Raw genomic sequence first — 11,725 nt, 5'->3', positions numbered from 1 at the left:
ATGGATTCAAAATTAGCTCTGCTCTTCAACAGTGGAGAGAGAAGGATATGTAATTGGTGTTCCACGCCCTCAAAGGGCACCCATACCATCAGGTACACACACCAATCCCCAACCTCTCTCCATTCACTGGGAGTTGGTGCCCATGTCCCTTGTCTAGCAAGCGCCACCGACCTGATGGTGAGACATCTCTGTCACAAAGCGGTCCCACAGTTCCTCATCCACACAACCAGGGCTACAAAACTCCACTCCTCCTGCCCCAACAACAAAGAAACTGGGAATCCCAGAGCTGTCAAAACAACCATCCCAGGCTGCCGCGGACCACTCTAGGCGAGGTGGGTGTGCCAATGCAAATACCTGAAATTCCCTTCCACACTCCCCACAATTAACCAGATGTCAGGGCAGAGCCCACCCTGACTCTGCTTACATTTGTATATGAGCTATTTCTTCATAGGGGCAGATCTCTTCCACCCCTCAACCACTTTCATATCCAGCCTGCACTGATTACTCACGATGTTATGCCTTTTGGAATTAAAGCCTGTGTTTAAGTAGAGGCCTTTCAGCATAGCTACCACCAAATTAGAATCTAATCACTTACTGTACTGAAAGAATGACTAGCTTCAGTGTATCTACAGTCAGCTCAGCTAGATGAGTGACTTCTGCAGGGCACCATACAAAGGGCAGCGCACATCACTAGTTAAATAAGCCTGGATCCACAAAAGGACTTAGGCATTTCAACACTGAGTGTTGTGGCACCTTTTAGGCACCTAGAAAAAGAATCACAGGAACACCACGGTGATCCACAAAGCCCAAGCTGGGCACCTGGGCTCCCTGTACAATGACTCGAGAGGGGAACCTTAGAACACAAGCCTTAAAAGCCAGCACACTAAGCCAGGAGCTGCCTAAACTAGGCAAGATGGCAATGAGAGGTATAACCTAAGCCCCTCCTCTCTCTCAGAGGGAAGCATCTATCTCTGCTTAGTAACCCATTCCAGGAACCTGTCTCTGGAATAGGGTGGCTTTGGTGCCTAAGCAGTTTCTTGAAGGAATGAGAGAGTTGCCTGCTTTGCTGGAGGAAGCAGCAGTAGCATCTCTCACCTTATAACTCAGTAGTTAGAGAGCTAATCTGGGATGTGGGACAGCCTAGTTCAACTGCCCCCTCTCTGCCATGGGGAGCAAGGATTTGAACACAGGTATCCCACTTTCCAGTACAGTGCTCTAAGCATCCAAGGTGCCAGATAGTCTGCTGTGGTGCTACTGTTACAGCTTCAGGGTAACTGCACCTGTGTGACCCCTCTGTCTCTGGCAGGCACCCACATAAGGTTTCCAGCTCCAGCTGTCACCTCTCTCCAGCCTGGTCATGGTTTTAAGGCTGTACAGCTCCCTACCTCATACCATGATGTGCCCAGCAAGCCACTCTGTTTAACAGCCAGTGCCTGTGTGTTGTTTTCTCTGAGGGCTATGAACAGGGTGGTACCAGCCAGTTACAGGTGACCACGCTGCTCCTTCTACGCAAGCACCTTTGTTCTTAAGGGAGAAGCATTACAGAAAAAATTATTAAACAGAAGTTTCTATACACATGCTAAAAGCTTACTAGAGGTTACCAGTCTGTCTTATGAGTGGTTGGAAAGCTTTTGGCCTTCCAACCCTTCTGCAAAGGTTGGGACTCTTGGATGGAAGGTCCTGTCCATTTGCTGGATCAGAAAGAAGGTTCTGAGTATGCTTAAGCAGGGCCTTTTTAAGGAAAAAGCCCTTTCTTCAAATTCTAGTCTCTGGGAACCTAGCTTGAACAAGTATCTGTGAACCTCTACTGGGAGGTACTACCTTCTGGGGTGTCTACAATGTGAGTGATTTGCCTTAATCTCCCCCTCCACCACACTCTTTCTGTCCCTGAGGGAGCTGCAGTAACCCTCCTCCCAGAGAGTAAAACACTCAAATAATCCCTGGCCCACAGTATTACAATATACAACCACCTTCCCCCAAAGATACTGCATGTGGTTGCAATACTTTTCACAAGCCTCCTTCAATCTCTTAGTGAAGCTGTTCCTCTGTGAATAATGTATAATTGCAGCAGAGGGCCTAGATCCTGGCTCTCCCATGGCCCAGCTGGGTACCCCTACCTCCAGGCTACAAAGTCATTCTGCCTCTTTCTCTGTGGCCCAATGACTTTTATTGTATTTATCCACAGAGGAAAAGTCATTGGAGCAGAGAGAGGGGTGGTTAGGGCACTCACATGGGGACTGGACCCTGGGTTGCCCACCTCTCCTTGTCCAATCACTCTTTCATTATTTATCCAAAACAGCTTTAACATGAGATTGAAGGAGAGCAACATCAGACTAGCTCAGTGATTAGAGCACTCTCCTGTGAGTTAGGAGACCCTGTTCAAATACTTTCTTCCTGTCAGGTACAGGGGGAAATTGAATTTTTGTCTCCCATATCCCAGGCAAGTATTTTAACCACTGGGTTAAAAGGTATAAAGGTGGGCACTGCCATCTCCTCCAGCCAGATTGTGAAAGGTGCTGATCTGGTAGGTGGCCTCTCATCACACCTGGCTTGGCCCCACCCACGAGATAGGCATCATCTGCCAATCTTCCCCAATTAGTGGGTTGCTCTAGGGCTTAGGCCAGAGATAGGAGTCCAAACACCTAGAATTAGTTAGCGTGCATGCTCAGAGACTGAAACTTAGGTGTCAAGGGAACTTTCACCAAAAAGCTTGGGTGCTAGAGGAAATTAGGCACTGAGAGGGTTTGACAGCAGTTTTGTGGATTGCACCAGAACCTAAACATGAGACTGAGGCACTCAAGTACCTTTGTGGATTGCGGCCATGGAACCCAATCCTGTCAAGTTTTTAATGCCCTCAACGCCTACTGAAGTTAACATCTCCTGAAGGATTGTGCTGATAAGAAATGCTAACTTCTGCCCCCACGTCTTAGATGAAAACAGATGGTTTTGAGTTTTTATAATCCACTTGGTTGAGTAAGCCTTGCCATTGCAATTTGTATGTGAAAACATATTATAACTGAATTCTTCCTAACTGAATCCTTCACTATTTCATTTAAAAGCTGCAGAGACAATGTAACTTGACTATAAAAAAAAAAAAATAGATGACTTTCAACAAAATAAATGGTGTTAAATTGCAAACACACCATCGACACATGAAGCTAGTTTGTCTAGCTCAGGGGCTCTCAAACTTCATTGCACGCCACCCCCTTCTGACAACAATTACTATACAACCCCAGGAGGTGGGACCAAGATCTGAGCCTGCCCAGCCCACCGTCCCAGGCAGGGGGCCCAAAGCCCCACCTCCCGGGTTGGGGGGGGCCCAAAGCTGAAGCCCAAGGGCTTCTGCCCCAGGCATGGGGCCTGTAATCTCAGCCCTGCGACTCAGGGTTGAAGCTCTCTGGCTTTGGTCCTGGCACTGGGAGGTGAGGCTCAGGCTTCGGCCCTGGGCCCCAGCAAGTCTAATGCCAGACTTGGCGATCCTATTAAAATGGAGTTGTGACCCACTTCAGAGTCCCAACCCACAGTTTGAGAACTGCTGGTCTAACTGGTGTAACAAATATTAGCTCTGGCTTGTTTAAAGAGTCACAGGAATACAAATCCCAGATTATTTCCCTGTTTTTACTATACTGATTTAATTCTTCTTGATTTAAATCTGTCTGTCACACTTTCAACTTAGATGAGTAATTCACTCATCTTTTCTGCTGTCACATTATACTTGGGGTTTACAAAAACCCATTTAGGCAAGGAGGATTCCTACCCAAGTCTGAGCATATTTAGACTCTCAACAAAACTCAAGAGATGCTCCCTATATTTCAAATAAAAGGGAGAAAAAAAAAAGTGATAAAAGTTGTAGAGATGGTGGTGTGATGTAGAACTTAAAAAACAGACTGAAGCTCACTAACTGCATTATTTTATTAATATAGTTAAGTACAGGTAAATGTTTTATATTTACTGGTAGTCACGTCATTGCAGGGGAATAGCAGATGTCAGAGTACCCTCAGCTGAGTTTCAGGACTTCTGCCACCATTGTTCCTATTCCATCAAAGATCTCATGCAGTGGAGCTTTGCACATGAAAGCACAAGTAGTGACTATTTTGTTGGTGGCATCCACGTGGGATTCAGCAACATCTTTACAAATGTGCTTGCATCCAAGTTCTACTATAGCAGATGCTGTTTCAGCATCAGGAAACCTGTTAAGATTAAACAGAAAAACAGTCATACGATTTTGGCAACCCTAATAGTGAGAGTTACAGAAACAGTCAAACAACTTCTAGCAATGATGACCAAGGCTACAATTTAGTCGTGGAGGTCATGGAATCCGTGACTTCCAGCAAGACTTCAGCCTGCGGCGTTTGGGAGCTGCAGGGTCCCCCACTGCCGGGTAGGGGGTGGGGGGGCAGAAGACAAGGGGAGGGGCAGGGAACTGCAGGGTACCTGTGTTGCCTGGCGGCTCCAAGAGCTCCAAGCCGCTGCAGTTGGTGGGAGTGCACTGTAGCTCCTGGCTGCCCCAGGGGTACCCCTGGAGCTGCAGACAGCAGGAGTACCCTGCAGCCCCCTGCTGCTGCAAACGGTGGAGGGCCCAGCAGCTCCCAGTCATGGGTGGCAGGGGACCATGGAACTCTGACACTCGAGCCATGGTGGGGGCCCCCAGAGCTCCTAGCCACCACACAGTGGCTCCATTGCAGTGTGGGGAGCTGCAGATCCCCATTTCGTCAAAGATATTTTTAGTAAAAAAAGTCATGGACAGGTCACTGCTTCCATTAATTTTTCCTTTATTGCCCGTGACCTGTCCATGACTTTTACTAAAAATATCCATGATAAAAATCTTAGGTTTAGTGATGACATGAAGGGATCTTGGACAGTTAGATTTGAGATTTACAGAGACTTCAGCACAGAAAAGTACTCCCTCCCTCCCCACACCCTATTTGCCACTGATCTGATATATTGCCGAATCAAGAAGTTTTACCATCTACAGTACAAATCCATGATCTGAATAACGGCAAAACTAACAATCTTTTGATAAATTTATGAGGAGATGCCAATCATAACAACGTTTAGCACTCAGAAGTAAGTTCTCCTGAGGGGCCTGGAGGAAACGTCAGGCTCCCAGCAACTTTAGATCTTCTTCTGGGCTCTTCTAGTCTAGAAGACCTTCCACCACATCTGCAGGGAACTGATTCTGTTCTAAGGAGAGGGGTGAAACAGCTGGTTTGCCCATCAGTAGTCATGGCTGGCTCTATAGAATTCCATTCAGATATCCTATCCATAGTTAACATTACCTGAAGCAGCATTAACTCCTGCTAGGTTTCCTTCTCAGCTGCTACCTGCCCATGCCTTAAAACCATCCAGCCAGAAAGAGCAATTCCATTAAAACAATGGGAGCAAGGAGAATGGTAAAGGCATGACATGGGCCTAAGATTAGTGCTATCATTTGGATGGTCTGCCAGCAGCCAAGTTTAACATCCTGAAACACAGAACCACCATACCGAATCAGACCAATGGTCATCTAATCCAGCAGTGACCCAGTAGCAGGCGCTTTAGTGAAGACACAAAGGACCAATATGAACTGGACAATTCTGGAATACCATGCCAAGAGGGGAAGCTGCTGTCTTACCATAGGCACCTAGTAACCTGATTGTGCTCTGAAGCATATATCCCCTAGACAGAATTTAAAAGAAACAACAAAAAAACCAAAAAAACAACCAAAAAAACCCCCAGTATAACGCAACTATGGATGTTGTTAGCAGACAAGCACTGGGCCAGTGTATTTCTTTGTTGGGGTAAATTACTATTCCCCCTCTCCCCCTCACTCCCCCCAGTGCATAACAAGCCAACCAGCCTCACAAATTCAGCCCTCTTGCTCCAAATGTGCATTTTCTACCGCTATTATGAAATGGACAGCATAATCAGAAAGGATGTGAATAGTGCATTCTCTGGGCAATGCTGACATCGTAGGCCTGTGATTTTTTGGTGCACATAACAAAATAAAGTGTCTTTAACCCTTTCTTACCTTCCATCTACATTTTTATCTTGGCCAACTGTGACTTCACAACCTGGGAAGACTTTAGCTGCCAGCACTGGGGATATACAGCACAAGCCAATGGGTTTCTTCGCACTATGGAAAGCCTGAAGAGTGGACTTCACAAGCTCATTGACAGTACAGTTCTTTCCATCCACTGCCCAGGAACACAGATTCTTTGCTACACCAAATCCACCTGGGGTGGGGGGGGGGAGGAAAAGGGCATACCTTCACATTTAAGGCAGTCTGAAGAGTAATTAGCTAGCTGCTACAGCACCAGAAGGACACTGTACCCCGCCCCCCTTTTTTTTTTTAAACCAAAGAGTTTTTAATCATAGTCTATCTACATTTTTTTACGTTAGTGGGCTGTAACCATTCAGCGTGCAAAGCATGATGGATTTACATTAACAATTGAAATCCTGGACAGTATAGGCTGCAGACATGCAAGCATTCCCACGTCCCAGGCAGGAGGCTCAACCCTGTTCAGGACATGAGAGAACAATTTAATCTTCAGACCCACCCAACAGAGGCCTCTCACCACTAGGTTTTATCACTTGATCTGCATCTACCAACACACAAGAAGGATCTAAAAAACAAAAGTGATGATACATTAAACCAAAAATTGGGCAATACTTATGTAGCTGAAGAGTGTAGGGGGAAATCAAGCTTTCATTCAGCTTATAAATATGATTAAGCATTCTTGCTGTGGGTTAGGCTCCTTTATGAAGCAGGAATCCTCTGTCCCATTCCCTGCTGCTTTTCTTTGGTATGAGCAGCATGAGTCTTCTAGACATTCCAGATGAAGGAAATGGAGATTGATGAAGCCAATATTTTCTCCCTCAGAGTAATTTCTTTTGGAAGTTTTAGTTCAACAATTATAAAAAATGTTTTTCTTTGAACTCTTTTTGGCCTTTATAGTTTTTATTGAGATAACCCAGTATGTCTCACTTTTTTAAAGACACTGCAGTACTAGGAGCTTTTGGCTGTCTCTCTTGTGAATTATAAAGCAATTTGCTATTAAAAAAAAAAAAAGACTGCATCTTTGGAGATGTGCTATAATAAGCAACCCTGTGTCTGCACTTAATCCTCATTTCTTGGTAGAAACAGATTAAATTTTACTGCAATTTCATTTGCTGGATTTACACTCGTTTAACTTATCGAAGTTATTACCAAGTGTAATCAGCCAGTGATATTTGATTCCTTGTGGAATGCACACAACCACTGGCATTCCTATAATAAATGAGGATAGTGCTGCAAGAACTATTTTAAGGGACAATATTTTAATTTCTTGCTTTCAGCCTATTCCCATTACTTACTGTTTTGAATATTAATTTTGGAAGTTCCAAAATAAGATTTTAATCTTAAGTTTCAATTGTTTACATTCTTCTCAGCCCCCTCCACCAGGTTTCTAATGGAGCAATAACTTCATATGGAATTTGTTAACTTGCCTATGCACCTGCAGCAGTGATGATGTTACCAACTCACCACAGCCCTGGGAAATGGGTTTAATTTAACTATAAATTCTGGTTTATAGTCCAGTTGGCACTGGGCCAGCAGGGGGTTGGGGTGCAGCCCTGGGAAATGGGTTTATTAATACAGTAGAAGTGGTTTTGTCTGGCATGTTGGGGGAATAGGGGGTGCCGGTAAGTGAAACATGCCAGTGAACTAAGAAGGAGGGAGTTTGGGTGCAGAAGGGAGTGCAGAGCTGGGGCACAAGCTCTGGGAGGGGGTTCAGGGCAGCAAGTTGGGGTGCAGGATCTGTGGTTCACTCACCTACGCAGAGGCGTGGCAGGCGGTTCTGTGCACTGCCTCTGCCTGCAGGTGCTGCCCCCGCAGCTCCCAATGGCCACGGTTCCCAGCCAATGGGAGCTGCGGAGCTAGCACTCAAGGCGGGACGGAGGCAGCGTGCGGATCTAGCTCGGAGCCACCCAAAGGTGAGTGCCCCAGGATCCGGCACCCCCTCCCACACCCCAACCCGCTGCCCTGAGCCCCCTCCCAGAGCTTGCGCCCCAGCCCTCACTCCCTCCTGCACCCAAACTTCTTCCCGCTTAGTTCATCAGCATTTTTCACTTACCGGCATCCCCCATTCTCCCAACATGCCAGACAAAACAGCTTCTACTGTATTAATAAACCCATTTCCCAGGGCTGCACCCCCTGCTGCACCCCAACCCCCTGCTGGCCCAGTGCCAACTGGACTATAAACCAGAATTTCAATGAAGATCAGAAATGCCGCTTTATAGAGCTTTCTTCTTGGTGAAGTGCCAGCTAAAACAGCTTTTCCTGTACGGTATTATACTTGTGCTCCCTCTACTGCAGAAACCACTATCACGATTTAAAAATAAATGCTGCTAATGGCCAATTGAAGAGCTAATACTTTAAATTTTGTAGACATGATTCTGGAAAGTGATCTTGAGCAAGTCACAGTGTTTGTGTGGTTTGATTTCCCCAACTGTAAAATGATAATTACCCATATTTGTAAAGCACCTTAAGATTAATGAATGAAAGAAGTTATACAAGTGCTAAGTGTTGCTATGTCAGCAAAGTGGAGCTATAATTTCAACAAAATGTCAGACAGGGAATGTCATCCAGCTTGCAATCACAGACACTCTGGCAACCATTTTAGTCACTAGAATACAGCAAGTGATGTATAATGGCAAGTTCTATCACTGCTTTGCTCTTCCTCTACTCTTGTCTGTAGGTAGGGAATAGGTGGTTTACAAGACTTTTAGGGAGAAGGAAGGAACAATGTGACATGTATGCCAACATTAAACCCAGCATCCTGGCACCTATACATTGCGATAACAATACTCACTCCATATAGCCCTCATTGTTAAGCAACTTTTATTTAAAAGTATTTTAAGACCCTCTTCAAAATTCATGTTTATAAGAAAGATTCTCAAGTTGGACAGCTCCAGAATGTCCTTTATTTAAAGGGTTTTGTAAAAAAATTAGCTACAGAAAGTTAAAATAGTTACTTGTAATTACAGTGTATGGAGGTGCGGCATTTTCTGATTATTTTTAAAGAGAAAACTCACCTGGAAAAATGAGTGCATCAAATTCACCAACTTTCAGTTCAGCCAGATCTTCAATGTTGCCTCTTGCTAGCCTGGCACTTTCAACTAACACATTTCTCTTCTCTTCTGTTGGACTTCCTCTGAAATGATCCACTACATGCATCTGCTCTATGTTGGGTGCAAATATCCTTACCTAAAATACAGATACAGAACAAAATAGGTTGTATACAGAAACAAATTAAGACTAGGAAAACATAATATAGCTGCAAAGCCACAGTTAGCAATTCAATAACTTCATTAACAAACTAGAAACACTTACCCAAGAATATTGGATAGGGAGAGAGGGGTGTCTGAGAATTGGACCACAAAAGCCAGCATGCTAGGTGGGGAAAACACCTAAAATAGTCAATGGGTGATGCCAAGGACAGGGGTGTGTCCAAAGCCCCAACCCTTTCAGAGTTAGGTACCTAACTCTGGGCTTTAGGGAGCTGTCTCTCTCTGTTTGTGATCCAAAGTTGGGAATCCTTTCCCAGAAGCAGCTTAGGTGCCTGTCTCACTTTGTTGAAATTATAGGTGCACTTTGCTGACATAGCAACACCACTTCCTGCAGCTTCCACTGGCCAGGAACAGCGAACCACAGCCACTCGGAACTGCAGGGGGCCGTGCCTGCAGACAGTCAACGTAAACAAAATGTCTCATGGCCTGCCCACAGATTACCCTGATGGGCTGTGCGCCGAAGGTTGCCAATCCCTCTATTAGAGAAAGCTTTGAAAAATATTTCTAAAATGAGCAATTTTATTGCCTGATATTTTTCTGCTTTTCTCTGTCTGAAAATGTGCTTTCTACCTCACAGTCATACCTCACTGTCATGGGAATTGTATTTTCATCCAGCAACCTCTCTTTTTGTTGAAAGATTAAAGAGAAAGAACAAAATGGTTTTAAAAAAAACACATTTCTTCAACAAGCCTTTAGAAGTCAACATGAAAAACCATGAAGCCTCAAAAAAAGTGGCATAGTTGATATTTTTATATAACTGTTACAGAACTGCTATGGAACATGCTTTTCACACTTCTATTTACACCTTTCATCAATTGCAATTATTGCATTTTGTACAACCGTGGCAAATATCTATTTTTTAGTCCATCAGTAAGTCTCAAATCTGTACCCAGGCCCCGGATTGTGATGGACTCCCAGTGCTGTTGCCTAGGCCAGGCACTTTATCATCTGTTATGCACAACTGAGATGGGACCAGTCTCTACTATCTGACTACAGTGGTGGGGCCCAGGCACAAAATCTGGATCAGGTTCAAATGTGTCCCAATAAATCTGACTTAACCAAAAACACAGGCTAGCAGCAAAAATTGGATCTGGATCTAGTTCTAGATCCAAAGTTGGGGGGGCGGGGGGAAGCAGGTATTTGGATCAGAGTTTTTAAACGCAGGCCCACCTCTACTTTTCACTCTCTTTCTGTCCCTGGGCTGTGAAGGAGGCTATTAGAGAAGGTGGCAGGCAGGGTGACTTTCACTGCAGCCCCCTGACTCACCACAGCTGAGTGTCTGCAGCGTGCAGGGAAGGGTCCCCGCGCCAAAGGCCCCAGCCAGCGGTTACTTTGGACTGAGACACGAAAGGTCCCACCCGCGCTGAAGCAGCAGCAGCCACTGCCCCAGGGCTGCCGTGGGGATCAGGCCCCGCCAAGGGGCTGCTCCAGCGTCGGGGGCTGCCCCGTGCAGCGCGGCTCCGCTCTCACCTGCGCCCCGCCCCTGCTGAGGTGAACCAGGGCGGCCGAGGCCTCGTGCACCTCGCTGCCATCGAACACCCCGCAGCCGGCCAGCACCAGGGCCACCCGCTTCCCCATGCCTCGCTCGGTCACAGCTGCCCGGCCGCCTGCTCCGCTTCGGGCGCCGGAAGCTTGGGAGGACACGCCCCGCAATGCGAGCAGCAGGGCCCCTATACGCCGCCGTGTACAAGCGCTGCTGCCCAGCGGCCCTTTTGTTGAGCGCTGCAGCGCCCCCTCCAATCGGAGCCTCGGGGGTTGAGGGGACGGGCAGGGAGAGGGGATTTGTTGATTTGGAGTCAAGTCAATACGAAAGGACCTACCATCGTGTCTGACCATAGTGTCCCTAACGGGAATATGCCTGTAAAGTGCTTCATCCGCTTCTGATTATAATCACATTATCGTTTGTATTCCTCAAGCAGCGAGCAACGCCAGAGAGCAGGGCCCCATCCTGCCAAGTGCTGCGCAGAAAAATAGCAAAGAAGCTGGTCCCCTACCCTAGAGAGCTTATCATCTACCTGTCATGCGGTGCTCAACAGGTGGCCCTTAACAGTGTTCTGGGCGCTGTATGGGCTCTGTCTCATGCTACGCAAACCTGTTCCCTCAGTAAACATGCATAAGCCAAAATTTTTCAAAGGGCTTCCAGTTTCCATGCACATACAATCCATGTTCATATTATGGCCCTGATCCTGCAGAGATTTATGCTCATACTGATTTCAATGAGACTACACAGTGCTTAAAATTAAGGACTACAGGAAACTTTACAGGATTAGGGCCTATATGTGCAAAACTAGATCTTTCCAGTTATAAATCAGGTACCTGAATGCCTGATCTGCTACACCACAAATGGGTTTTGCATGTGAAAGAGTGAGTTTTGTAAATGAGAAATCCTTTACAAATCTGCTCCCAAAGTTCTTTT

The 11,725-nt window shown here is 46.1% G+C and overlaps 1 protein-coding gene across 4 annotated transcripts; it reads right to left on the bottom strand.

The window, feature by feature from the left end:
* Positions 1-3,894: 3,894 nt before the first annotated feature.
* On the bottom strand, positions 3,895-11,160 carry LOC127049773 (glutamine amidotransferase-like class 1 domain-containing protein 3, mitochondrial). 4 transcript variants are annotated; one of them, XM_050951058.1, is made up of 4 exons: positions 10,780-11,160; positions 9,055-9,226; positions 6,011-6,215; positions 3,895-4,190 (listed from the first exon to the last, which is right to left on the bottom strand). In XM_050951058.1, the coding sequence occupies exons 1-4, from the start codon at positions 11,143-11,145 to the stop codon at positions 3,998-4,000; spliced, it is 936 nt and encodes a 311-aa protein (XP_050807015.1). In that variant the 5' UTR covers positions 11,146-11,160; the 3' UTR covers positions 3,895-3,997. The 4 variants fall into 4 exon arrangements, with proteins under 4 accessions (XP_050807015.1, XP_050807034.1, XP_050807022.1 ...); XM_050951077.1 differs by lacking the exon at positions 10,780-11,160 and adding an exon at positions 10,576-10,659; XM_050951065.1 differs by lacking the exon at positions 10,780-11,160 and adding an exon at positions 10,480-10,578.
* Between the last annotated feature and the right edge of the window lie 565 nt (positions 11,161-11,725).

The sequence above is a fragment of the Gopherus flavomarginatus genome, chromosome 1, assembly GCF_025201925.1.
Source record: "Gopherus flavomarginatus isolate rGopFla2 chromosome 1, rGopFla2.mat.asm, whole genome shotgun sequence".
NCBI classification, from domain to species: domain Eukaryota; kingdom Metazoa; phylum Chordata; order Testudines; family Testudinidae; genus Gopherus; species Gopherus flavomarginatus.
This window is presented reverse-complemented; position numbering and strand designations above follow the sequence as displayed.